Genomic DNA, 26,678 nt, shown 5'->3' with positions numbered 1-26,678 from the left:
GATAAAGGCACTATATACATGCCAACCATTTACTGAGACTCATGCCTGTTTTTGTGCTGTGTTGGGTACAATATGCTGCTGACATATGCTATGTGCTCATTGTTTACCAGAAGAATGAAATAAAGAAAGGAATGGTTGCTATGGTGACACACCCTGAGGCAGTCGGTTGTTGTGTAAAGTCATGAGAGGGGTTGGGCGGTGCATAATAAGGCTTTATGTAATTCTTATTAAAACAATAATAAAGTATCAGGTGACATTAGTGCCACTAATGCTGAATCAGGAGTAGCAGGATCATGGCTGGACTCTACTGCATAGACCAATGTGCCAAACAGCACATATAAGCAGCTAAATCAGTTTAAATCACATACTTTATCAGATACTGCTTCCCTCTGAAACACACTGATATTAGCTGGACCCTGCCAGAGCCACAGAGACGGAGAGGGGTATTTCCAGTTGAACGTGGATCTCATTTCCTGCTAATGCTAATGCTAATGCTTTGGCATCAGTCTGGGATTCAGCCGTGCGTCATGTTTAGTGACGTTATCCATATAAAATGTGCGTGTGCTAATTATGATAAAATCTCAACTATGCTCCGCTTGGCCAACACCTATGAGCAGCTATGAGCAGAACCAGTTAATCTTTCTTATTATTTAAATTAGTTTCAAGGAAACTCCACTACACTCTGTGTATTTCAGAGAAACTATTCTGTCTGTGTCAGTGTGAGCAGTGAAATGGCTGAAGGTGGAGGACTCCAAGCTGCTCCTCCTGCTCACTGTTACGCTGGACCTGGAGACGTGGCGTGTGATGTCTGCACTGGGAGAAAGAGCAAAGCCATCAAGTCCTGTCTGGTGTGTCTGGCCTCTTATTGTGAAACTCACCTCCAGCCTCACTATGAATCTCCTGCCTTTAAGAAGCACAAACTGGTCAAAGCCACAGGAAACCTGCAGGAGAAGATCTGCTCTCATCATGACGAACCGCTGAAGATTTACTGTTGTACCGATCAGCAGTGTATCTGTTATCTGTGTACAATGGATGAACACAGAGGCCATGATACAGTCTCAGCTGCAGCAGAAAGGACTGAGAAACAGGTAAGGGCTGAAACTTACTCAAACTTACAACATTAATGCTATTTTATCAGTAATTGCAGATATTATCTTGATTTTTAGTTATGATTTATACATTTGAAAAGGACTCAGGAGCATATTGATTTCCTGGTCTGAAGTCCACAGTGATGGAGCAGTAAGAGCAGGAAGTGAACCCAAGTCAGCCCTGTGTGACAGCTCTGTTCACCCCCCTCACCCCCCTATTCACTCCCTGAAAGGGAATCAACACGGCTGGAGGAGCTATTTCACTCACACAGTTTAGAAGCTTTAGCTATGAGGCCAGTACACTTCCACACACTGACCTGCTGTACCTCAAGCAATACAATAAGGTTCCATGAATTTGCGTGAACCAATTTGGTTGTTAAAATGAATTAATGATATACGAATACATCATTTAAGCATGATATTGACTTTTCATTGAAATTGACTTTTCAAATGTAAGAAATTCATTTTCATGTATTTGTGAATATTTATCTATCTTAATGTATTAATTACTTGGATATTTCCACATTAGCAAGCCATAGGATGAATGTATAATTAATAAACCAAAAATAAATACATTAAGTTTTTTTCCAGTATGAATTGGCATGAAGTAATGAGTTGATAACTTGAATTAATTATACAAAACACAAACCAAGCTGTGAATTATTTACTTTAGTGAATGATAATGAATCTAGCATTCTTGTAAATTGTTACCAGTTTACCATTTTGAATGAGGAAATGTAATTCAACATTGCTATATGATAAAATACAATAGAATTATTATAATAAACCTGGGGGGAAATGATCAATCTATCCACAGAAGCAGCTGGGGGCGACACAGAGTAAATTCCAGCAGAGAATCCAGGAGAGAGAGAAGGAGCTGCAGGATCTGAGACAGGCTGTGCAGTCACTCAAGGTGGGTACTGACCAGAGGAGAAGACAACAGCTGGCTGCTGGAAGAGCCATTTCAGGGATCAGTCAGGGCTCTCCTCCAGTCAGCCAGTGAGGAGCCCAGTGTTGGGCCACTTTCCAGCCCTGTGGGGCTCAATCCCACTGAGCCACACTGTGGGGAACAGGCTGTCTGGGGTCCCAGTAAGAGCTGAGTGAAAGGCCTAGTTAAAATGTACATTTTACATTTACATTTTTGTCATTTGGCAGACGTTTTTAATCCAAAGCGACTTACAAGTGCATAGGTTCTACCATAAGTCAAAGCATCACATCCAGAAAAATACACATGGAATGCTATTCTAAACATAGTCGTCATCATAAGTGCAATTTTCTTTTTTTTTTTTCTTTTTTTTTGGGGGGGGGATCTTTAGACAAGGATAGGGATAACAGAAAGGAGGGGCGGGGGAAATCAGGAGGGAGGACTAAGGTAGAGTTTGAAAAGGTGGGTTTTGAGTCTGCGTCGAAATAGGGGCAAGGATTCTGCTGTCCTGACAGTGGTAGGCAAGTCATTCCACCACTGAGGAACCAGAACGGAAAACAGGCGTGAACGTGCAGCACGTAGAGAGGGAACCAAAAGGTGACCAGGCTGGCAGACCGGAGTGGTCTAGCTGGGGAGTAGGGAGTGATCAAGGATTGTATGTAAGGTGGTCCCCTTAGCAGCCTGAAATGCCAACACTAGGGCCTTGAAACAGATGCCTGCGGCAATAGGAAGCCAGTGGAGGCCAATGAGAAGCGGGGTGACATGAGCCGACCTCGGCAATGTGTACAGCAAATGTACAGCCCTCCTCTCTCTGTGTCTCCTAACAGCGCTCTGCACAGGCAGCAGTGGAGGACAGTGAGAAGATCTTTACTGAGATGATCCGCTCCATTGAGAGAAGGTGCTCTGAGGTGAAAGAGCTGATCAGAGATCAGGAGAAGGCTGAAGTGAGTTGGGCTGAAGGACTCCTGGAGCGACTGGAGCAGGAGATTGCTGAGCTGAGGAGGAGAGACGCTGAGCTGGAGCAGCTTTCACACACAGAGGATCACATCCATTTCCTCCAGGTAACATCATTGGCTCTCTGACAGTCTGCACATGTACACTGAACATACATGGTGAGGTGTGTTCCTCATTTACAAAGATCTGCTCTTGGCATCTGCACAGGAATCTTTACTGAGACTGTTCTCTGTCTGTCTGCAGAGCTGTCAGTCTCTCTGTGTCCCTCCTGGACCTGGAGAAATACCCAGCATCACTGTCAGTCCACATGCCTCTTTTGAGCCTGTGAGGAAATCTGTCTCTGTACTGAAAGAGCAACTGGAGGATGTTTTCAAGGCGGAGTTGGTCAAAGTTTCTGTAAAAGGTTGGTGGACAAACCCTGCTGCAGAATGTGTGTTTAGGCATTGCACACAACACACTGGTGAGATTCACATTCACATCATGAAAGGCTCTATCACAGGTTATATATTATTGATGAGAGGAGTGAGTGACATTTCAGTCTGTCTCACAGGTTATATATCACAGTGTGGAGTGACACTTGAAGCTCCAAATGAGCCACAGTATGTGTAGGGATGAGACATTGAAAGCACCCAGTGTGTTATGAGGCAGTCGATCTGGCGAGAGTATGACCATAAAACTGTTCAGTCAAAGCTTTGTTTACACTCCAGAGAACAAAGTATCTCCAGTCTGTACTTGCTAGGATGCAAGCTGCTTTGGAGAGATGAGAGGAGACTGCAAGGTTTAGAAAGATTCCTTTCAGAGATGCCAAATGAAGATCTTCTCAAACTCAGTATTTTATCATAAAACATTACCATCTTGTCTCATCTCACTGCATATTTGCTCAGTTTTAGAAGAATAGCTGGGACTGATACTGATGCTGGATCCTTCATGTATTTCAGTGGTATATCAGTTAATTCATGTTAATGCCATTTTCATCTACCTTATTGTAAAGTGTGACCAATATTTAAAAGAAGGTAATGTTTAAGAGCTCGCGTTGTGATGTCTCTCCACAGTGGGAAGAGTCCATATTGTTGGCCCTGAAGAGCCCAAGACCAGAGAGGACTTCTTACAATGTGAGTCTGTATTTCAGCCCCAATGCAAAGAATGAAGCAACATGAGATTATGGGGGAATATGAAGAAGTAGATTATCATTTATAATTTTCTTTGTTCATAAGTGACTGGCTTCAGAGATCTCATACATCTTCTCCTCCATCAGATCTCTGTTAATTCAGCTGCAGTCATCCTGGTATTAAACAAACAGGTCATACAGTACATTGCATATGTACTTGGACAGCTGGTAGAGTTTCAGTTCTTTTGGCAACAGAACATTATGAAAAGAAATCATAATTTGAAATGAAACAATGAATATGAAGTTAAAGTGCAGACTGCCCCTTTACTTTGAGGGTATTAGCATCAATATCCGGTGATGTGTGTAGGAATGACATTCCTTTTCATACATAGCCCCCCCCCTCCATTTTTATGGACCAAAAGTAATTGGACAGTGGCTTCTCACCTGCTTCTGAATAGTCAGGTGCATTCAATTGCTTCCTTTGTGAAGGCATAAGAAGGCCTTCAGTATCTTGATTCTAGGCTTTTGATTGTCTTTGGAGTCTGTTACTGGTCTCTGTAATCATAAGGCCAGAAAAGCCCATTGTAAGGAAGAGAATTAAGAAGAAAAAACCGTTAGAGACAGGCTAAACAATGGGCTTTCCAAACGAAACCTAATGAAATCATGAAGAAGAAAGAAAGCACTGGTGTATGTTTGGGAGCATTGCCTTGCTGTGGGATGATACACCCTCCAATGATTTTGAAGGAATTTGATTGAACTTGAGCAGATCTGTAGACTACAGAATTCATGACGGCAGCAAGGAGTGAAGAACAAAAGTAAGAAAACAAAACTATAGATAATACGATCAGCTGTTCAAATATTTTTACTTTATTACACCAACATATTCATGTGATTATCTAATCAGCCAAATGTTTGGCAGCAGTGCATTGCATAAAATCATGTAGATACGGGTCAGGAGCTTCAGTTAATGTTCACATCACCCATCAGAATGGGGATAAAATGTGATCCAAGTGACTTTGACTAGAGTTAGCAAAGAATGGTGCAAAAAAAACAGCAGTTCTGCAGACAGAAAGGCCTTGTTAATGAGAGACATCAGAGGAGAAATGCCAGACAGGTCAAAGCTGACAGGAAGGTGACAGTAATGCAAGTAACCACACATTATAACAGTGGCATGCAGAAGAGCATCTTTGAACACACAACACATCATAACTCTAATTCCATAGGCTACAGCAGTAGAAGTCTACATAATAAGTATAATTAATACCTAATAAAGTGCTCGGTGACTGTTCATGCAAAAATAAAATAATGTGAGAATGCAGCAAGGTGCAAAATTCAAAGCCCAATGTTGACATTTGCTCTGTGGGTTGAGTGGACTAATTTTCAGGAGCTCATTTGCTCTTTGGGTTGAGTGGACTAATCTTCAGGAGCTCATTTGCTCTGTGGGTTGAGTGGACTAATCTTCAGGAGATCATTTGCTCTGTGGGTTGAGTGGACTAATCTTCAGGAACTCTAAACTCAGCACTTTAAGTAGCTCATCCCCCAGCTGAACCACCATAAACAATATAGTCATATTTAAACTATGTGCATCTACGCAGTACATCTAACAACAACAACAACAATTTAACAGAAAGATATGCACACCAAACTTTTTTACACACATAAAATAATAGATAAACGCAACAGACTCGCACCAGCAGGCCCTTTCCCGTACAAGAGAGAGAGAAAAAACTAGTAATGACAGCACCTTACACGACATGGCAGACCTTGCCACATTAATAAATTACACACACAAAACACAATTCTACCCATGATGCAAAACAACTGCATTTTGGAAGAACTACATGTGTGTGCCTATACTGCATATAATGAGAGCAAAACGTGGAGCAAATCATAAAGGTTCGGCACGGAATCAGCCTGTGGCATTTCTTCTTCTGTGGAGAGTAGTCACTGACACATCCAGTCCTGCTTCCTGAGGAGGGTTTCTGGTCTGTCCTCCCGGTGTTTGGGGGTTTTTCTTCATTATGGTGAGAATTCTTCAGATGTGAACTGTCGAGGTCTTCCTTGGCCTACCAGCCTCTTTGCAAATACTGAGCTCAGCAGTGCTGTCTTTCTTAAGGATGTTCCCAGCTGTTCATTTTGGAAAGCCTATTGTTCAGCCTGACGGTTATTTTCTTATTTCTCAGCCTCATAATGGCTTCCTTCCACTGTCATTGGCACAACTCAGGGCCTCATGTTGGCAAACACCAATGAGGTGACTGCAAAGGCACTCAGAAGCCTAGAATCAAGACTAGATGCTGAAAGCTTTCCTATACCTGCACTAAGGAAGCAATTTAATACACCTGACTATTCAGAATCAGCTGAGAACCCAACCATCCAATTACTTTTGATAACTTTTGATAAGGACTATGTATAAAAATGGTGATTCCTAAACTCATCACCTATTATGGAGGTAAATAAAGAGCCAAAAGAACAGAAATAGTACCAACTCTTCGAATACATACATACAGACTGCACTGTATATGATAATATGTGTCCTTCAGTCAGACAGTTTGAATATAGTTAAAATATGAATATATGGTAATATATCAAGAATTACCATCATCATAGTGGGTGAAAATGTTAAATGTTGAAACCACTTTCAAATAACACAAAACAGTACAACAAACAAATAACAGTACAATATACAACAATCAACAGCACAAAACTAAAATTAAGCCTCAATTTCTACACCAGCTACTGTACACGTGACTTCAAAGTAAGAGAATGGTCAATCAAAATGAATGGTCAATCAAAATAACCTTTCCCTCAAGAGTGGACACTAAACACCATTCAGTTTGAAAACAACATGAGTATGTTAAAAAGCTTTAAAATATTATGGTCAGCTATATTACAGGACAAATCAATAAAAATTGAGGTTCTTTCTTCGCAGATTGTTTCTAGCCAATTTTGTTGGAGATGGGCCAAATTCTCACCATATCCTCAAAACAAATTTTAAATAGCTGAAAAATCTGCCCAGAGCATATTAAATTGGAAATACACATTTTGTTCAATATGACCCAAGGAATCAGATGAAAGAAGAATTTAGATTCTAGGACACAGATTAGGTGCAGTTGTGATAACTGGGGGGAGGATAAGAACATACCTGCAGTTTCATTCCTCTGGACCTACAGTTTCTGCTGTACATTTTCTTAAGGGAGGAAAAAAATTAAGAAATAGAAAATTGTTCAAAAACAATGCTTTTAACCCGAATTAAAATGTGAATGTGAGGGTAAGGACATCAATGAAGAAAATATTGAATAGTTCAACAATGCAAGTGGAGCCCCCTTCTCTTCTCCTCCATCAGATTCCTGTCAGCTCACACTGGACCCCAACACAGCGCATCACAAGCTCCGTCTGTCTGAGGGGAACAGAGAGGTGACCAGTGTGAGAGAGGTCCTGTCATGTCCTGATCATTCAGAGAGATTTGACTACTGGTGGCAGGTGCTGTGCAGAGAGGGTCTGTCTGGACGCTGTTACTGGGAGGCTGAGTGGAGTGGAGGTGGGGTTTCTATAGCACTGACATATAAAGACATCAGCAGGAAAGGGATGGGTTATTACGCTGCTCTGGGAGGTAATAACAAGTCCTGGAGATTGTACTGCTCTCCCTCCAGTTGCTCATTCTACCACAATAACAGCAAAACTAAAATCCCTGTTCATCCCTCCTCCTCCAGAATAGGAGTGTACCTGGATCACAGGGCAGGAACTCTGTCCTTCTACAGCGTCTCTGACACAATGACCCTCCTGCACAGAGTCCAGATCACATCCACTCAGCCCCTCTATCCTGGGTTTATGTTTGATTACTATGGATCCTCTGTAAAACTTTGTGATCTGGGTTGAATCAGAAAGTGAAGGGAAGATCAGCTGTAATTAAAGAGATGGAAAAACAGTGAAATGAGATAGAAAATGAATTAAATGAAATATTGGGCTGGCTCATTACACCAAGGGCCGAGTTTTACCTTGATATGCAGCTTCACAAACCTGATTTAATAAAATTTGGTGATCCATTTTGATGATTTATGATTTATTTATTTTTGAGACGCCTTTAGAAGTATTCCTGAATCCATCCAGTCTTTCAGAACACAGTTAAAACCTGTCTGTTTAGGAAGGCCTATAAAACTGGTCATCACACATAGCATTTCTCTGCTCATTGGGGGTTCTCCTCCCTGCTGGTTCCTTGTAAATTATTTTTCTAGCTTGCTCTTGTTTTTAGTATTGCTTTTAATGTTGCTTCTTGTCTTGTTATTAATCTTTTTTTTAAATGATTATTTGAGAAATATTTGTACTGTACAATGCTTTGAGCTTTGCAAAAAAACGCTTCACAAATAAATGTGTCATTATTAATATTAAATGTATTTTCTTGCTTGAAAGTGGCAATCTACGTTTTCCTCGGTTATGGTAGATTGATCGCCCCCCATGGTGACTGGTGGTCATAACGGGTCTCTTCTACACTTCATTTCCCAGAGTTCCCTGCTCTCATACAGCCTTCTCACACCTTTCCTTCCATTCTGAACTATGACAAAGAGCACATTGAAAAGACTGCCTGGAGACAACTAACAATGTTGTCTGACTATAATATTGAGTAATATATGAAAAACTGTTTTAAAGATGCTTTTAACAAAATTGAAAATAAATTATTTTTGAAAAGTGATGCTATTTGGATTTGGGAGCTTCTTTCACATTCGTAATGCAAGTGTGTCCGTGTGTCAATAACATTTTACTACATGGTGGGAATGTCTCACTCAACATCCCCAGTGGACAACAGCACAAAGAGGAATGTTTTAAAAGTGAAAACACATCGATATTACTCCAAAAACAGCCATTGTGAGACAGTATCAGGTTATTGTTTTAATATTAAGAAATTATGGATAGACACCTCAACTTTCACTTTTAAGTTTCCTCCTGTAAGACATTCATGATCTGAGCTCCTAAAGTATGGAATTACTTACCTTGGCATTTGGCAGACGCTCTTATCCAGAGTGACATACAAAAAAGTGCAAAGTGCATACCCGTAACCACAGAAAAGTGCGCTGAAAGATTCAATTTCAACTGCTCGGCTTGAGCATTATGTAGGCATCAGGGGTGTCGCCCTTGACTGGTTTCGGTCATACCTAAATGGCCGGTCTTTCTCCATTAAGATTGGTGACCTCTCCTCCTCTGTGGCCCCCCTCACCTGTGGGGTGCCCCAAGGATCAATTTTGGGCCCCGCTCTCTTTTTACTGTATATGTTGCCTCTAGGCCAGATCCTAGCAAAATACAACATCTCTTTTCATTGCTTCGCTGATGATGTGCAGGTCTACCTCCCACTAAAGAAACTCCAAGGGAAAACCTCAATACAGCTCTTACTAGACTGTCTGGCCGACATAAAGGGCTGGATGTCCAATAATTTCCTGACCCTAAATGAGGACAAAACAGAGGTTATTGTTTTTAACAGTGTCCTCCCGGCCCCCCTCATCGATGCTCTTGGCCCCCTGGGTTCTAATCTCTCGACCTCGGTCAGAAACCTTGGAGTCATTTTTGACAGTGCTTTTAAATTAGAAAAGCAGGTTAATTAACGTTGTCTATGGGTTCAAAGAAGGTTCCACTGTAATTCTACAAAATAAAGTACCTGGAACGTTCTAGAAACATGCGATGTAATAGCTGTTTTAGAGCGTTGTTTACATAACATTCCCAAGAAAATGTTCCAGCAAGGTGTGATTTAAGAATGTTTTCCCTCACAACGTTTTTCGAAAGTTGCACAGAACGTTTCCAAGTTGGCCTAAAAAATTACATGCTCAGGTAACCTAGAATGAGGTTTATATTACATTACATTACATTACGTGGCATTTAGCAGACACTCTTATCCAGAGCGACGTACAACAAAGTGCAAATCAAACACAAGAACAAGTGCAAAAGTGGACCTGAGAGGACAGTACAGTTCCGAGTCCTAGTGTAAACATACAGAAATTCAGAACCCTTGAAGAGTACAATCAACTTTCAAACTAGCATACCACAGTTGGCAGCTAGAATACAACAATACAACAGCCAATAAAAACAACAATACCTATACAAGTAACGATATCTATACATAAGTGCCATTACGGTCTAAGGCTAATCACGGTAATTGTGAGTTGGGGAGGGAAAGGTGTAGCCTGAAGAGATGGGTCTTCAGTCTGCGCTTGAAGGAGGTCAGAGACTCTGCCGTTCTGACATCCACCGGGAGGTCATTCCACCACCGTGGGACCAGGACAGACAGCAGTCGTGAGCGTGAAGTGCAGGTGTGGCGAGGGGGAGGCGCCAGACGGCACAAAGTGGCAGAACGGAGGGGTCTTGTTGGTGTATAGGTCTTGATAAGGGATTGAATATATACAGGGGCTGATCCTTTAACTGCCTGGTATGCAAGCACCAAAGTTTTAAATTTGAGTGCAGGATGCTGAGCATTCTGGATGAGTTGTAGGGGTCTGATGGCAGATGCTAGAAGGCCAGCCAGCAGAGAATTGCAATAGTCCAGGCGGGCCAGGACCATTGCTTGAACAAGGAGCTGAGTGGAGTAGGTGGTGAGAAAGGGTTGGATTCTCCGGATGTTGTACAGGAAGAACCTGCACGCCCGGGTCACCGTAGCAATGTTCTTGGAGAAGGATAGCCTGTTGTCCATCACCACTCCAAGGTTTCTTGCACGAGGGGATGAGGTCACTGTGGTATCCCCTAGTGAGATGGAGAAATCAGAGAAGGGAGAGGTTAAAGCAGGGATGAAGATCACCTCCGTCTTACCTGGGTTGAGCTTTAGATGGTGGTTGCCCATCTAGCTCTGGATGTCTCTCAGGCAGGCGGAGATACGGGTAGAGACCTGTGTGTCTGATGGGGGGAAGGAGAGAAAGAGTTGGGTGTCATCGGCATAACAATGATAGGAGATGCCATGAGCAGAGATAACGGGGCCAAGGGATCTCGTGTCGATGGAGAAAAGGGACTCCTGTAACAAGGCTGCGAGGTTGACACTCCTCCAGCCCAGGACACCTGGGAGGACCGGCCAGAGAGATAAGATTGTTGTGAGAATGTTAATAAACCTTATAAATAAAAGTTCTAAGAACTCCCAGAAAACTTTACAAATGTAACGTTCTGAGAACTATAACCAACCTTTAGGTCTAAGGACCTAAAATTGGGTGATATTAGTGCCACTAACAGTGAATCAGGACACTGCACAGACCAATGTTCCAAACAGCACATTTACGCTGTTAAACCAGGAGTAAATGAGGGAGAGGACACGAGGAGTTCAAACCAAGCCTGTAAGGGAGCAGGGGTGGGATCCCGGAAGGGATCGCAAAGTTATACCAACGATAAGTTGGATAACCACTAAAATAGGTGAGGAAAGAATGGAAAAAGGGAACCAAACTCCCCAGAGATCTGCCAACAGAAAAACTGACCTGAGCTATACTGGTCAGGAGAAACAAAACAAGATATTTTACCGGCAGTCTCGAACAGGCTAAACAGAAGCGGAACCCAGAACAAAAAATAGGGAAGGTTTTTGGGAACTAACCAACCCAAAGAAAAACAAACTAGGTCCCTTCTCTATTTCTAATTTCTAATTTCTAACTGAATACTTCTCAAGGAGAAGGAGCGGCCCCAGACGATCCATCAGAACCCTGTCTATGGAAATTGTTGATGAGCTCCGGGTCCAGAATGTTCCTGGATGGAACCCAACAGCACTCCTCTGGTCCATAGCCCTCCCAGTCGACGAGGTACTGAACCCCCCTGCCGACTTGCCGACTGGCCAGAATGCGGCGCACGGTGTACACTGGCTGGCCGCCCACTCTCATGGTGCGTGGTAGCTGAAGGCGCACCGTGACCGGGTTGATCCGGTGTGTGATCTTAAAGGGCCCAATATACCGGGGAGTGAGCTTCTGGGACTCTACCCGCAATGGCAAGTCTTTGGTAGCTAGCCACACCCATTGCCCAACCCGGTAGGAAGGCGCTGGGCGGCGATGTTGATCCGCCAGTGCCTTCTGGTGGGCAGACGAACGCAGGAGAGCCGCTCGTGCTCTCCTCCAGGTGGCCCAGGGTGTTGTGCGCATACTCCGCCCAGGCGAGTTGACGGCTCCAGGAGGAGGGATTGGCAGAGGCCAGGCACCGAAGTGTGCTCTCCAAGGACTGGTTAGTGCGTTCAGTCTGGCCATTGGTCTCTGGATGGAACCCAGAAGAGAGGCTTGCGGTAGCACCAAGGAAGGTACAAAAAGCACGCCAAAACTGTGCCGTGAACTGGGGGCCACGACCAGACACCACGTCTATTGGAAGGCCCTGTATCTGAAAAACATGGTCCACCACCGGTCGGGCAGTCTCGGGAGCTGACTGTAGCTTCGGAAGGGGAATAAAGTGGGCCACCTTAGAAAAACGATCCACAATCACCAGGATTGTTGTGTGTCCGTCTGATATTGGCAGACCAGTCACAAAATCCTCTAACCAGTGTCGCCACTCTAACCAGTGTCGTCACAAAATCCTCTAACCAGTGTCGCCACTCTAACCAGTGTCCCCCACGTGGTAATTCCTCTTGGCTGGTGAAAGTGCCCGGGAAAAATACGCACACAGGTGTACTTTCCCATCGACTGCTGGGACAGAACAGCTCCTGCCCCCTGCTCTGAGGCATCGACCTCCACAATAAAGGGGAGGGAGGGGTTAGGGGTGATTAAAATAGGTTCAGAGGAGAAGCGCTTCTTCAGCTCTGTAAAAGCTGCTTGGGAAGGTGTGTGTTCCGTGTGAGTGCAGTGATGGGAGCCACTACAGTGCTAAAGTTGCGAATGAATCTGCGGTAAAAATGAACAAACCCCAGAAACCATTGCACCTGCTTCACTGTGCCAGGGGTGGGCCAGTCCCTGACTGCCGCCACCTTCCTGGGGTCCATTCTGAGCTGCCCCTGAGATATAACCCCAGAAAGGAGACAGATGTGGTGTGGAACACCACTTCTCTGCCTTCACAAATAGGCGTGCATCCAGATACTTGTTTCCCTCAGAAATATGATGATATTACCTGGACCTGACAGAGCCTCAGATGCTGGTTACTGCAATGACGCCTATCAGCCGCACGGTGGTGCTGTAATAACACCTATCAGCCACATGGTGGTTCTGTAATAACGCCTATCAGCCACATGGTGGTGCTGTAATAACACCTATCAGCCACATGGTGGTTCTGTAATAACGCCTATCAGCCACATGGTGGTGCTGTAATAACACCTATCAGCCACATGGTGGTACTGTAATAACGTCTATCAGCCACAAAGTGGTGCTGTAATAACGCCTATCAGCCACATGGTGGTGCTGTAATAACGCCTTACAGCCACATGGTGGTGCTGTAATAACACCTATCAGCCACTTGGTGGTGCTGTAATAACGCCTATCAGCCACATGGTGGTGCTGTAATGACGCCTATCAGCCACATGGTGGTGCTGTAATGACGCCTATCAGCCACATGGTGGTGCTGTAATAACGCCTATCGGCCACATGGTGGTGCTGTAATAACAAGAGAACATAACATACTGATGAGCACAGGGGAAGTGCGGGGAAATAACACAGTTTGAAGTGCTGCTTGTTGTTTGTGTCAGACCTGCACCCGTTAGATGAACCTCTGTCCCCCACACGTTCCCCGGAGAGAGACTCTCAGCTGGGTATGAACCTCTGTCTCCCACACGTTCCCCGGAGAGAGACTCTCAGCTGGGTATGAACCTCTGTCCCCCACACGTTCCCCGGAGAGAGACTCTCAGCTGGGTATGAACCTCTGTCCCCCACACGTTCCCCGGAGAGAGACTCTCAGCTGGGTATGAACCTCTGTCCCCCACACGTTCCCCGGAGAGAGACTCTCAGCTGGGTATGAACCTCTGTCCCCCACACGTTCCCCGGAGAGAGACTCTCAGCTGGGTATGAACCTCTGTCCCCCACACGTTCCCCGGAGAGAGACTCTCAGCTGGGTATGAACCTCTGTCCCCCACACGTTCCCCGGAGAGAGACTCTCAGCTGGGTATGAACCTCTGTCCCCCACATGTTCCCCGGAGAGAGACTCTCAGCTGGGTAGAGCCGCTCAGGAGGGGGGCGTGTGAGGCACCCCAGAAGCTGCAGCCCTGGCCACTGCAGGAGGCTCCTCTCCTGCTTCAGGAGCACAGATTCTCTGTGTGAAATGAGAGCACCAGGAGGCTCCTCTCCTGCTTCAGGAGCACAGATTCTCCGTGTGAAATGAGAGCACCAATATTCAGTCCAAAGCAGGGCATGTGATGACCTTCTGAAACCGTGGAGCTGATAGACTCCTGTCTGACGCTGTTCATGGGCGCACAGGTTCTGAAGCACAATCACACAGCCTGCTGTGCGCTATGGTAAGGATGCCACTCATCCCCAATGTGGGTTTAGTCAGAGTGTTTGTGGTGAAGGCATTTATATGGAGCAGCTGCTGTGAAGTCAGTCAGAGTCAATAAGTCCTAAATACCTAATGGGCCGACATTGGCTCAGGCGTAAGAGCAGTCGTCTAGCAGTCGGAGGGTTGCAGGTTGGATCCTCTGCCCTGGGTGTGTCGAAGTGTCCCTGAGCAAGACACCTAACCCCCAAATGCTCCAGATGAGCTGGTCGGTGCCTTGCATGGCAGCCATTCGCTGTTGGTGTGTGAGTGTGTGTATGAATGGGTGAATGAGAAGCATCAATTGTACAGTGCTTTGGATAAAGGCACTATATACATGCCAACCATTTACTGAGACTCATGCCTGTTTTTGTGCTGTGTTGGGTACAATATGCTGCTGACATATGCTATGTGCTCATTGTTTACCAGAAGAATGAAATAAAGAAAGGAATGGTTGCTATGGTGACACACCCTGAGGCAGTCGGTTGTTGTGTAAAGTCATGAGAGGGGTTGGGCGGTGCATAATAAGGCTTTATGTAATTCTTATTAAAACAATAATAAAGTATCAGGTGACATTAGTGCCACTAATGCTGAATCAGGAGTAGCAGGATCATGGCTGGACTCTACTGCATAGACCAATGTGCCAAACAGCACATATAAGCAGCTAAATCAGTTTAAATCACATACTTTATCAGATACTGCTTCCCTCTGAAACACACTGATATTAGCTGGACCCTGCCAGAGCCACAGAGAGGGAGAGGGGTATTTCCAGTTGAACGTGGATCTCATTTCCTGCTAATGCTAATGCTAATGCTTTGGCATCAGTCTGGGATTCAGCCGTGCGTCATGTTTAGTGACGTTATCCATATAAAATGTGCGTGTGCTAATTATGATAAAATCTCAACTATGCTCAGCTTGGCCAACACCTATGAGCAGCTATGAGCAGAACCAGTTAATCTTTCTTATTATTTAAATTAGTTTCAAGGAAACTCCACTACACTCTGTGTATTTCAGAGAAACTATTCTGTCTGTGTCAGTGTGAGCAGTGAAATGGCTGAAGGTGGAGGACTCCAAGCTGCTCCTCCTGCTCACTGTTACGCTGGACCTGGAGACGTGGCGTGTGATGTCTGCACTGGGAGAAAGAGCAAAGCCATCAAGTCCTGTCTGGTGTGTCTGGCCTCTTATTGTGAAACTCACCTCCAGCCTCACTATGAATCTCCTGCCTTTAAGAAGCACAAACTGGTCAAAGCCACAGGAAACCTGCAGGAGAAGATCTGCTCTCATCATGACGAACCGCTGAAGATTTACTGTTGTACCGATCAGCAGTGTATCTGTTATCTGTGTACAATGGATGAACACAGAGGCCATGATACAGTCTCAGCTGCAGCAGAAAGGACTGAGAAACAGGTAAGGGCTGAAACTTACTCAAACTTACAACATTAATGCTATTTTATCAGTAATTGCAGATATTATCTTGATTTTTAGTTATGATTTATACATTTGAAAAGGACTCAGGAGCATATTGATTTCCTGGTCTGAAGTGAATGATAATGAATCTAGCATTCTTGTAAATTGTTACCAGTTTACCATTTTGAATGAGGAAATGTAATTCAACATTGCTATATGATAAAATACAATAGAATTATTATAATAAACCTGGGGGGAAATGATCAATCTATCCACAGAAGCAGCTGGGGGCGACACAGAGTAAATTCCAGCAGAGAATCCAGGAGAGAGAGAAGGAGCTGCAGGATCTGAGACAGGCTGTGCAGTCACTCAAGGTGGGTACTGACCAGAGGAGAAGACAACAGCTGGCTGCTGGAAGAGCCATTTCAGGGATCAGTCAGGGCTCTCCTCCAGTCAGCCAGTGAGGAGCCCAGTGTTGGGCCACTTTCCAGCCCTGTGGGGCTCAATCCCACTGAGCCACACTGTGGGGAACAGGCTGTCTGGGGTCCCAGTAAGAGCTGAGTGAAAGGCCTAGTTAAAATGTACATTTTACATTTACATTTTTGTCATTTGGCAGACGTTTTTAATCCAAAGCGACTTACAAGTGCATAGGTTCTACCATAAGTCAAAGCATCACATCCAGAAAAATACACATGGAATGCTATTCTAAACATAGTCGTCATCATAAGTGCAATTATCTTTTTTTTTTTTCTTTTTTTTTGGGGGGGGGATCTTTAGACAAGGATAGGGATAACAGAAAGGAGGGGCGGGGGAAATCAGGAGGGAGGACTAAGGTAGAGTTTGAAAAGGTGGGTTTTGAGTCTGCGTCGAAATAGGGGCAAGGATTCTGCTGTCCTGACAGTGGTAGGCAAGTCATTCCACCACTGAGGAACCAGAACGGAAAACAGGCGTGAACGTGCAGCACGTAGAGAGGGAACCAAAAGGTGACCAGGCTGGCAGACCGGAGTGGTCTAGCTGGGGAGTAGGGAGTGATCAAGGATTGTATGTAAGGTGGTCCCCTTAGCAGCCTGAAATGCCAACACTAGGGCCTTGAAACAGATGCCTGCGGCAATAGGAAGCCAGTGGAGGCCAATGAGAAGCGGGGTGACATGAGCCGACCTCGGCAATGTGTACAGCAAATGTACAGCCCTCCTCTCTCTGTGTCTCCTAACAGCGCTCTGCACAGGCAGCAGTGGAGGACAGTGAGAAGATCTTTACTGAGATGATCCGCTCCATTGAGAGAAGGTGCTCTGAGGTGAAAGAGCTGATCAGAGATCAGGAGAAGGCTGAAGTGAGTTGGGCTGAAGGACTCCTGGAGCGACTGGAGCAGGAGATTGCTGAGCTGAGGAGGAGAGACGCTGAGCTGGAGCAGCTTTCACACACAGAGGATCACATCCATTTCCTCCAGGTAACATCATTGGCTCTCTGACAGTCTGCACATGTACACTGAACATACATGGTGAGGTGTGTTCCTCATTTACAAAGATCTGCTCTTGGCATCTGCACAGGAATCTTTACTGAGACTGTTCTCTGTCTGTCTGCAGAGCTGTCAGTCTCTCTGTGTCCCTCCTGGACCTGGAGAAATACCCAGCATCACTATCAGTCCACATGCCTCTTTTGAGCCTGTGAGGAAATCTGTCTCTGTACTGAAAGAGCAACTGGAGGATGTTTTCAAGGCGGAGTTGGTCAAAGTTTCTGTAAAAGGTTGGTGGACAAACCCTGCTGCAGAATGTGTGTTTAGGCATTGCACACAACACACTGGTGAGATTCACATTCACATCATGAAAGGCTCTATCACAGGTTATATATTATTGATGAGAGGAGTGAGTGACATTTCAGTCTGTCTCACAGGTTATATATCACAGTGTGGAGTGACACTTGAAGCTCCAAATGAGCCACAGTATGTGTAGGGATGAGACATTGAAAGCACCCAGTGTGTTATGAGGCAGTCGATCTGGCGAGAGTATGACCATAAAACTGTTCAGTCAAAGCTTTGTTTACACTCCAGAGAACAAAGTATCTCCAGTCTGTACTTGCTAGGATGCAAGCTGCTTTGGAGAGATGAGAGGAGACTGCAAGGTTTAGAAAGATTCCTTTCAGAGATGCCAAATGAAGATCTTCTCAAACTCAGTATTTTATCATAAAACATTACCATCTTGTCTCATCTCACTGCATATTTGCTCAGTTTTAGAAGAATAGCTGGGACTGATACTGATGCTGGATCCTTCATGTATTTCAGTGGTATATCAGTTAATTCATGTTAATGCCATTTTCATCTACCTTATTGTAAAGTGTGACCAATATTTAAAAGAAGGTAATGTTTAAGAGCTCGCGTTGTGATGTCTCTCCACAGTGGGAAGAGTCCATATTGTTGGCCCTGAAGAGCCCAAGACCAGAGAGGACTTCTTACAATGTGAGTCTGTATTTCAGCCCCAATGCAAAGAATGAAGCAACATGAGATTATGGGGGAATATGAAGAAGTAGATTATCATTTATAATTTTCTTTGTTCATAAGTGACTGGCTTCAGAGATCTCATACATCTTCTCCTCCATCAGATCTCTGTTAATTCAGCTGCAGTCATCCTGGTATTAAACAAACAGGTCATACAGTACATTGCATATGTACTTGGACAGCTGGTAGAGTTTCAGTTCTTTTGGCAACAGAACATTATGAAAAGAAATCATAATTTGAAATGAAACAATGAATATGAAGTTAAAGTGCAGACTGCCCCTTTACTTTGAGGGTATTAGCATCAATATCCGGTGATGTGTGTAGGAATGACATTCCTTTTCATACATAGCCCCCCCCCTCCATTTTTATGGACCAAAAGTAATTGGACAGTGGCTTCTCACCTGCTTCTGAATAGTCAGGTGCATTCAATTGCTTCCTTTGTGAAGGCATAAGAAGGCCTTCAGTATCTTGATTCTAGGCTTTTGATTGTCTTTGGAGTCTGTTACTGGTCTCTGTAATCATAAGGCCAGAAAAGCCCATTGTAAGGAAGAGAATTAAGAAGAAAAAACCGTTAGAGACAGGCTAAACAATGGGCTTTCCAAACGAAACCTAATGAAATCATGAAGAAGAAAGAAAGCACTGGTGTATGTTTGGGAGCATTGCCTTGCTGTGGGATGATACACCCTCCAATGATTTTGAAGGAATTTGATTGAACTTGAGCAGATCTGTAGACTACAGAATTCATGACGGCAGCAAGGAGTGAAGAACAAAAGTAAGAAAACAAAACTATAGATAATACGATCAGCTGTTCAAATATTTTTACTTTATTACACCAACATATTCATGTGATTATCTAATCAGCCAAATGTTTGGCAGCAGTGCATTGCATAAAATCATGTAGATACGGGTCAGGAGCTTCAGTTAATGTTCACATCACCCATCAGAATGGGGATAAAATGTGATCCAAGTGACTTTGACTAGAGTTAGCAAAGAATGGTGCAAAAAAAACAGCAGTTCTGCAGACAGAAAGGCCTTGTTAATGAGAGACATCAGAGGAGAAATGCCAGACAGGTCAAAGCTGACAGGAAGGTGACAGTAATGCAAGTAACCACACATTATAACAGTGGCATGCAGAAGAGCATCTTTGAACACACAACACATCATAACTCTAATTCCATAGGCTACAGCAGTAGAAGTCTACATAATAAGTATAATTAATACCTAATAAAGTGCTCGGTGACTGTTCATGCAAAAATAAAATAATGTGAGAATGCAGCAAGGTGCAAAATTCAAAGCCCAATGTTGACATTTGCTCTGTGGGTTGAGTGGACTAATTTTCAGGAGCTCATTTGCTCTTTGGGTTGAGTGGACTAATCTTCAGGAGCTCATTTGCTCTGTGGGTTGAGTGGACTAATCTTCAGGAGATCATTTGCTCTGTGGGTTGAGTGGACTAATCTTCAGGAACTCTAAACTCAGCACTTTAAGTAGCTCATCCCCCAGCTGAACCACCATAAACAATATAGTCATATTTAAACTATGTGCATCTACGCAGTACATCTAACAACAACAACAACAATTTAACAGAAAGATATGCACACCAAACTTTTTTACACACATAAAATAATAGATAAACGCAACAGACTCGCACCAGCAGGCCCTTTCCCGTACAAGAGAGAGAGAAAAAACTAGTAATGACAGCACCTTACACGACATGGCAGACCTTGCCACATTAATAAATTACACACACAAAACACAATTCTACCCATGATGCAAAACAACTGCATTTTGGAAGAACTACATGTGTGTGCCTATACTGCATATAATGAGAGCAAAACGTGGAGCAAATCATGAAGCACCAGCACGGAATCAGCCTGTGGCATTTCTTCTTCTGTGGAGAGCAGTCACTGACACATCCAGTCCTGCTTCCTGAGGAGGGTTTCTGGTCTGTCCTCCCGGTGGTTTTTCTTCACTATGGTGAGAATTCTTCAGATGTGAACTGTCGAGGTCTTCCTTGGCCTACCAGCCTCTTTGCAAATACTGAGCTCAGCAGTGCTGTCTTTCTTAAGGATGTTCCCAGCTGTTCATTTTGGAAAGCCTATTGTTCAGCCTGACGGTTATTTTCTTATTTCTCAGCCTCATAATGGCTTCCTTCCACTGTCATTGGCACAACTCAGGGCCTCATGTTGGCAAACACCAATGAGGTGACTGCAAAGGCACTCAGAAGCCTAGAATCAAGACTAGATGCTGAAAGCTTTCCTATACCTGCACTAAGGAAGCAATTTAATACACCTGACTATTCAGAATCAGCTGAGAACCCAACCATCCAATTACTTTTGATAACTTTTGATAAGGACTATGTATAAAAATGGTGATTCCTAAACTCATCACCTATTATGGAGGTAAATAAAGAGCCAAAAGAACAGAAATAGTACCAACTCTTCGAATACATACATACAGACTGCACTGTATATGATAATATGTGTCCTTCAGTCAGACAGTTTGAATATAGTTAAAATATGAATATATGGTAATATATCAAGAATTACCATCATCATAGTGGGTGAAAATGTTAAATGTTGAAACCACTTTCAAATAACACAAAACAGTACAACAAACAAATAACAGTACAATATACAACAATCAACAGCACAAAACTAAAATTAAGCCTCAATTTCTACACCAGCTACTGTACACGTGACTTCAAAGTAAGAGAATGGTCAATCAAAATCAATGGTCAATCAAAATAACCTTTCCCTCAAGAGTGGACACTAAACACCATTCAGTTTGAAAACAACATGAGTATGTTAAAAAGCTTTAAAATATTATGGTCAGCTATATTACAGGACAAATCAATAAAAATTGAGGTTCTTTCTTCGCAGATTGTTTCTAGCCAATTTTGTTGGAGATGGGCCAAATTCTCACCATATCCTCAAAACAAATTTTAAATAGCTGAAAAATCTGCCCAGAGCATATTAAATTGGAAATACACATTTTGTTCAATATGACCCAAGGAATCAGATGAAAGAAGAATTTAGATTCTAGGACACAGATTAGGTGCAGTTGTGATAACTGGGGGGAGGATAAGAACATACCTGCAGTTTCATTCCTCTGGACCTACAGTTTCTGCTGTACATTTTCTTAAGGGAGGAAAAAAATTAAGAAATAGAAAATTGTTCAAAAACAATGCTTTTAACCCGAATTAAAATGTGAATGTGAGGGTAAGGACATCAATGAAGAAAATATTGAATAGTTCAACAATGCAAGTGGAGCCCCCTTCTCTTCTCCTCCATCAGATTCCTGTCAGCTCACACTGGACCCCAACACAGCGCATGACAAGCTCCGTCTGTCTGAGGGGAACAGAGAGGTGACCAGTGTGAGAGAGGTCCTGTCATGTCCTGATCATTCAGAGAGATTTGACTACTGGTGGCAGGTGCTGTGCAGAGAGGGTCTGTCTGGACGCTGTTACTGGGAGGCTGAGTGGAGTGGAGGTGGGGTTTCTATAGCACTGACATATAAAGACATCAGCAGGAAAGGGATGGGTTATTACGCTGCTCTGGGAGGTAATAACAAGTCCTGGAGATTGTACTGCTCTCCCTCCAGTTGCTCATTCTACCACAATAACAGCAAAACTAAAATCCCTGTTCATCCCTCCTCCTCCAGAATAGGAGTGTACCTGGATCACAGGGCAGGAACTCTGTCCTTCTACAGCGTCTCTGACACAATGACCCTCCTGCACAGAGTCCAGATCACATCCACTCAGCCCCTCTATCCTGGGTTTATGTTTGATTACTATGGATCCTCTGTAAAACTTTGTGATCTGGGTTGAATCAGAAAGTGAAGGGAAGATCAGCTGTAATTAAAGAGATGGAAAAACAGTGAAATGAGATAGAAAATGAATTAAATGAAATATTGGGCTGGCTCATTACACCAAGGGCCGAGTTTTACCTTGATATGCAGCTTCACAAACCTGATTTAATAAAATTTGGTGATCCATTTTGATGATTTATGATTTATTTATTTTTGAGACGCCTTTAGAAGTATTCCTGAATCCATCCAGTCTTTCAGAACACAGTTAAAACCTGTCTGTTTAGGAAGGCCTATAAAACTGGTCATCACACATAGCATTTCTCTGCTCATTGGGGGTTCTCCTCCCTGCTGGTTCCTTGTAAATTATTTTTCTAGCTTGCTCTTGTTTTTAGTATTGCTTTTAATGTTGCTTCTTGTCTTGTTATTAATCTTTTTTTTAAATGATTATTTGAGAAATATTTGTACTGTACAATGCTTTGAGCTTTGCAAAAAAACGCTTCACAAATAAATGTGTCATTATTAATATTAAATGTATTTTCTTGCTTGAAAGTGGCAATCTACGTTTTCCTCGGTTATGGTAGATTGATCGCCCCCCATGGTGACTGGTGGTCATAACGGGTCTCTTCTACACTTCATTTCCCAGAGTTCCCTGCTCTCATACAGCCTTCTCACACCTTTCCTTCCATTCTGAACTATGACAAAGAGCACATTGAAAAGACTGCCTGGAGACAACTAACAATGTTGTCTGACTATAATATTGAGTAATATATGAAAAACTGTTTTAAAGATGCTTTTAACAAAATTGAAAATAAATTATTTTTGAAAAGTGATGCTATTTGGATTTGGGAGCTTCTTTCACATTCGTAATGCAAGTGTGTCCGTGTGTCAATAACATTTTACTACATGGTGGGAATGTCTCACTCAACATCCCCAGTGGACAACAGCACAAAGAGGAATGTTTTAAAAGTGAAAACACATCGATATTACTCCAAAAACAGCCATTGTGAGACAGTATCAGGTTATTGTTTTAATATTAAGAAATTATGGATAGACACCTCAACTTTCACTTTTAAGTTTCCTCCTGTAAGACATTCATGATCTGAGCTCCTAAAGTATGGAATTACTTACCTTGGCATTTGGCAGACGCTCTTATCCAGAGTGACATACAAAAAAGTGCAAAGTGCATACCCGTAACCACAGAAAAGTGCGCTGAAAGATTCAATTTCAACTGCTCGGCTTGAGCATTATGTAGGCATCAGGGGTGTCGCCCTTGACTGGTTTCGGTCATACCTAAATGGCCGGTCTTTCTCCATTAAGATTGGTGACCTCTCCTCCTCTGTGGCCCCCCTCACCTGTGGGGTGCCCCAAGGATCAATTTTGGGCCCCGCTCTCTTTTTACTGTATATGTTGCCTCTAGGCCAGATCCTAGCAAAATACAACATCTCTTTTCATTGCTTCGCTGATGATGTGCAGGTCTACCTCCCACTAAAGAAACTCCAAGGGAAAACCTCAATACAGCTCTTACTAGACTGTCTGGCCGACATAAAGGGCTGGATGTCCAATAATTTCCTGACCCTAAATGAGGACAAAACAGAGGTTATTGTTTTTAACAGTGTCCTCCCGGCCCCCCTCATCGATGCTCTTGGCCCCCTGGGTTCTAATCTCTCGACCTCGGTCAGAAACCTTGGAGTCATTTTTGACAGTGCTTTTAAATTAGAAAAGCAGGTTAGCACTGTCGTTAAAAACAGTTTTTATCACCTCAGACTCCTGGCCAAGACTAAAGCCTACCTCTCCCAGAAAGACTTGGAGAGGGTGATACACGCCTTTGTCACCACCCGCCTTGATTACTGTAATGCACTTTATGCAGGGATTGACCAGTCCCAGCTCCGCCACTTACAACTGGTGCAAAATGCAGCTGCGCGCCTCCTTACGAGGACAAAGAAACGTGACCACATCAGCCCAGTTCTGTCTGCACTACACTGGCTGCCCGTGCGTTTCCGCATTGATTTTAAATTAGCTTTGACCACTTTTAAAGCGCTGCATGGAACGGCCCCTCTCTATCTCTCCGGGATCCTGCACCGCCACACCCCCTCCAGATCCCTTAGATCAGCCGACCAGCTACTGTTGGTGGTGCCCAGAACTAGGCTGAAAACTAGGGGAGACAGAGCTTTCGCGGCTGCTGCACCCAAGTTGTGGAATAGCCTCCCCCTCCACGTACGGGCCGCTCAGACCCTAGAGGTTTTTAAATCCCTTTTGAAAACCCACCTGTTCTCCCTGGCCTTCCCCCCCACGTAGCCATCCTTCTTCACTACCTTGTCCTCGTTCGGTCCCTGGCTTCTGTTGTTTTACTGTTTATTGTTTTTAATTGCTTTTAGCCCTTTTACTTTCTCTCCTTTTTTTAATTATTATCATATATTGTTTTATATTGTATTCTGTTTGGTGCTGCTGCACTTTTATCTGCATTTATGCTCCTTATTTTATTTTCCTAAATCTGTAAAGCACTTTGGTTTCAGCTGTTGCTGCATGTAAATGTGCTATACAAATAAAGTTGACTTGACTTGACTTGCTAACAGTACAACAAAGATAAGGACTAGGGCCTATTTGATTATTGATTTATTTATTTATTTTAATGCAAAAAACATTCTGGAAAGATTTTCATCTCTTTTTTCTTTTTAAATTATTATGTGTTGTCTCTGCATGTTTTGCGTGTTTTATTTTCAGTAAAAACCTTTCTACTGGGCCTTTTAATTGTGTCTGCTGTTCTGATTCTTTTTTGCATTAATAATGTAATAATGCTGTGAGAGGTTAATAAAACATTCTTATCTGATTTTATCTGCAGCTAAATTCAGAGATTTCACAATTTCTCCAACTTCCTGTGAGTAAGGAGGAGCTTTGGGTTTCCAGATCACTGATTGGTCAGGGCAGCAGTCCTGAGATTTGATTGGCCAGGGCTGGGGTACTGAGATGTGATTGGTCAGGATTGGACACACAAAGCTTCCAGGTGGAGCTCAAAACCTGGAAGAGCTGGAAGAGAAGGTGCTCTTTCAGTCCTCACCAGCAGATGGCGCCAGAGGTCCTTTGAGAATAAAGAATATACAAGATATTCCATATCAACGGTTTTATCCCTGATATTTCCTGCTACTTCAGCATTTTGTATTGTATAGTAACTATAGTTATCGTTATAGTTATAGTAAACTATACACACGACAGAAACCCAAAGACCATGGAGGGTTATCAGCCCCAAAATTCAGAGTCTGTCATCTCACCACCCATCTTCAACACATTAATAATTGCCAACAGGGAAACCAACAAAAACAACACCCATGGCTGGACATTGAACAATATGAATGCCAACAATCTATCACTACTAGATCTCCCATTTCTCTCAAAGTCAATGAGAAAACACAATTAAAAAAACAAAACCTTTAATTGTCGTTACTCTGACAGCTTCGTGAAAACTCAATCAAATCAGAGGTCATCTGCTGATCCCAAATAAATTCACACCAATATGGTCTAATCCTGACTTTCAAATTAAAAATAAACTTCAAACATTCATCTGATGGAGGAAATCAGGCATTACACATCACAGATGCTTCTGTGAAGACCATTCACTAATACCACACGAGTCACTGAGACAAAGGTATGATATCGAGGGTAGCAGCTTCCTGCAATACTTGCTACTGAAATACTGTTTAAAAGGTAAAATCAACCTATCTAACAGCACACTTCAACCACCTCCACTGATTCATCAACTCAACCAAAAAAACCTTCTCAAAAAAAGAATTATTGTCAAGAAGAGACAATTCCACAGTCAAAGTGACTTAGATAACATTTATTACCGATTCTGACATTTGGTCTGAAAAACAGCTGAGCCTCTGGACCACGTCTGCATGCTTTTATGTATTTAGTTTCCGCCACATGATTGGCTGATTAAATATTGGCATTAACAAGTAGATGTACAGGTCTACCTAATAAATTGCTCCTGAATGTTATCAGCTCACAGTTTTGACATTGGATAAAATAGCACAGTAAAATGAGAAGTATGAACCTGATAAATATTAATGTAGAGGTTACTGTAAACACAGAGTTAAATACACTGTAGAAACCAGTGGGAAAGACATTTTATTTTCGCCATTTTCTTTTGTTAAAATCTCATAGCTTGTCGTCTTCCCTGTTGAATGTTCCAGTGAAGACTTGCTGGGATTCTAAGATGGTTTAAGATGGTTTTAGCTGGTCGTACTGGTGTTGGTCAGAGCTGGTCTCCAGCTGGTAGAGTAAACTGATGGCCAAACTGGTGGACTAGCTGACTATACCGGCTGGTGTGCTAGTGTCCAGCTGCTTGAGCTGCTAAAAGCTCTGTAAACGAGGCCTAAAACAGATTGAGCAGCGTAGGCTGGTGTAAGAGGCATTTCCCACTGGGCAGTGAAGGCTGTGACTTTGCAGTTTGACTTTTGCAGGACTCTGGTCTCGACAGAATAAAGACATCTTCTTTCATTTTTAAAGTTTGTTTTATTT

At 43.2% G+C, this 26,678-nt stretch overlaps 2 protein-coding genes across 3 annotated transcripts; both read left to right on the top strand.

Annotated features, from left to right (window-relative positions):
- Window positions 1–609: 609 nt before the first annotated feature.
- Window positions 610–8,762, top strand: LOC133127147 (tripartite motif-containing protein 16-like). The gene is made up of 6 exons (XM_061239822.1): window positions 610–1,088; window positions 1,906–2,001; window positions 2,841–3,074; window positions 3,211–3,370; window positions 4,020–4,079; window positions 7,419–8,762. Exons 1-6 carry the CDS (start codon window positions 732–734, stop codon window positions 7,949–7,951), a joined length of 1,440 nt encoding a protein of 479 aa, XP_061095806.1. The 5' UTR covers window positions 610–731; the 3' UTR covers window positions 7,952–8,762.
- Window positions 8,763–15,391: 6,629 nt separating this feature from the next.
- LOC133127148 (tripartite motif-containing protein 16-like) lies at window positions 15,392–22,993 on the top strand. Of its 2 annotated transcripts, none has more exons than XM_061239824.1 (6): window positions 15,392–15,865; window positions 16,144–16,239; window positions 17,079–17,312; window positions 17,458–17,608; window positions 18,258–18,317; window positions 21,650–22,993. In XM_061239824.1, exons 1-6 carry the CDS (start codon window positions 15,509–15,511, stop codon window positions 22,180–22,182), a joined length of 1,431 nt encoding a protein of 476 aa, XP_061095808.1. In that variant the 5' UTR covers window positions 15,392–15,508; the 3' UTR covers window positions 22,183–22,993. The 2 variants fall into 2 exon arrangements, with proteins under 2 accessions (XP_061095808.1, XP_061095807.1); XM_061239823.1 differs by having other exon boundaries at window positions 17,449–17,608.
- The last annotated feature ends 3,685 nt before the right edge of the window (window positions 22,994–26,678 follow it).

This window comes from Conger conger, chromosome 4 (genome assembly GCF_963514075.1).
Source record: "Conger conger chromosome 4, fConCon1.1, whole genome shotgun sequence".
Lineage (NCBI taxonomy): Eukaryota > Metazoa > Chordata > Actinopteri > Anguilliformes > Congridae > Conger > Conger conger.
The sequence above is the reverse complement of the archived record's forward strand: the minus strand, read 5'-3'. Positions and strand labels throughout refer to the sequence as shown.

Bases quoted from the DNA above. Each gene is read 5' to 3' on its own strand.
- LOC133127147 (XM_061239822.1), top strand. From the start codon at position 732: ATGGCTGAAGGTGGAGGACTCCAAGCTGCTCCTCCTGCTCACTGTTAC. The intron at 3,371-4,019 runs GTTGGTGGACAA...GTCTCTCCACAG, and splicing joins GGTCAAAGTTTCTGTAAAAG to TGGGAAGAGTCCATATTGTT. The intron at 4,080-7,418 runs GTGAGTCTGTAT...CTCCTCCATCAG, and splicing joins CAGAGAGGACTTCTTACAAT to ATTCCTGTCAGCTCACACTG.
- LOC133127148 (XM_061239823.1), top strand. From the start codon at position 15,509: ATGGCTGAAGGTGGAGGACTCCAAGCTGCTCCTCCTGCTCACTGTTAC. The intron at 15,866-16,143 runs GTAAGGGCTGAA...ATCTATCCACAG, and splicing joins CAGAAAGGACTGAGAAACAG to AAGCAGCTGGGGGCGACACA. The intron at 18,318-21,649 runs GTGAGTCTGTAT...CTCCTCCATCAG, and splicing joins CAGAGAGGACTTCTTACAAT to ATTCCTGTCAGCTCACACTG.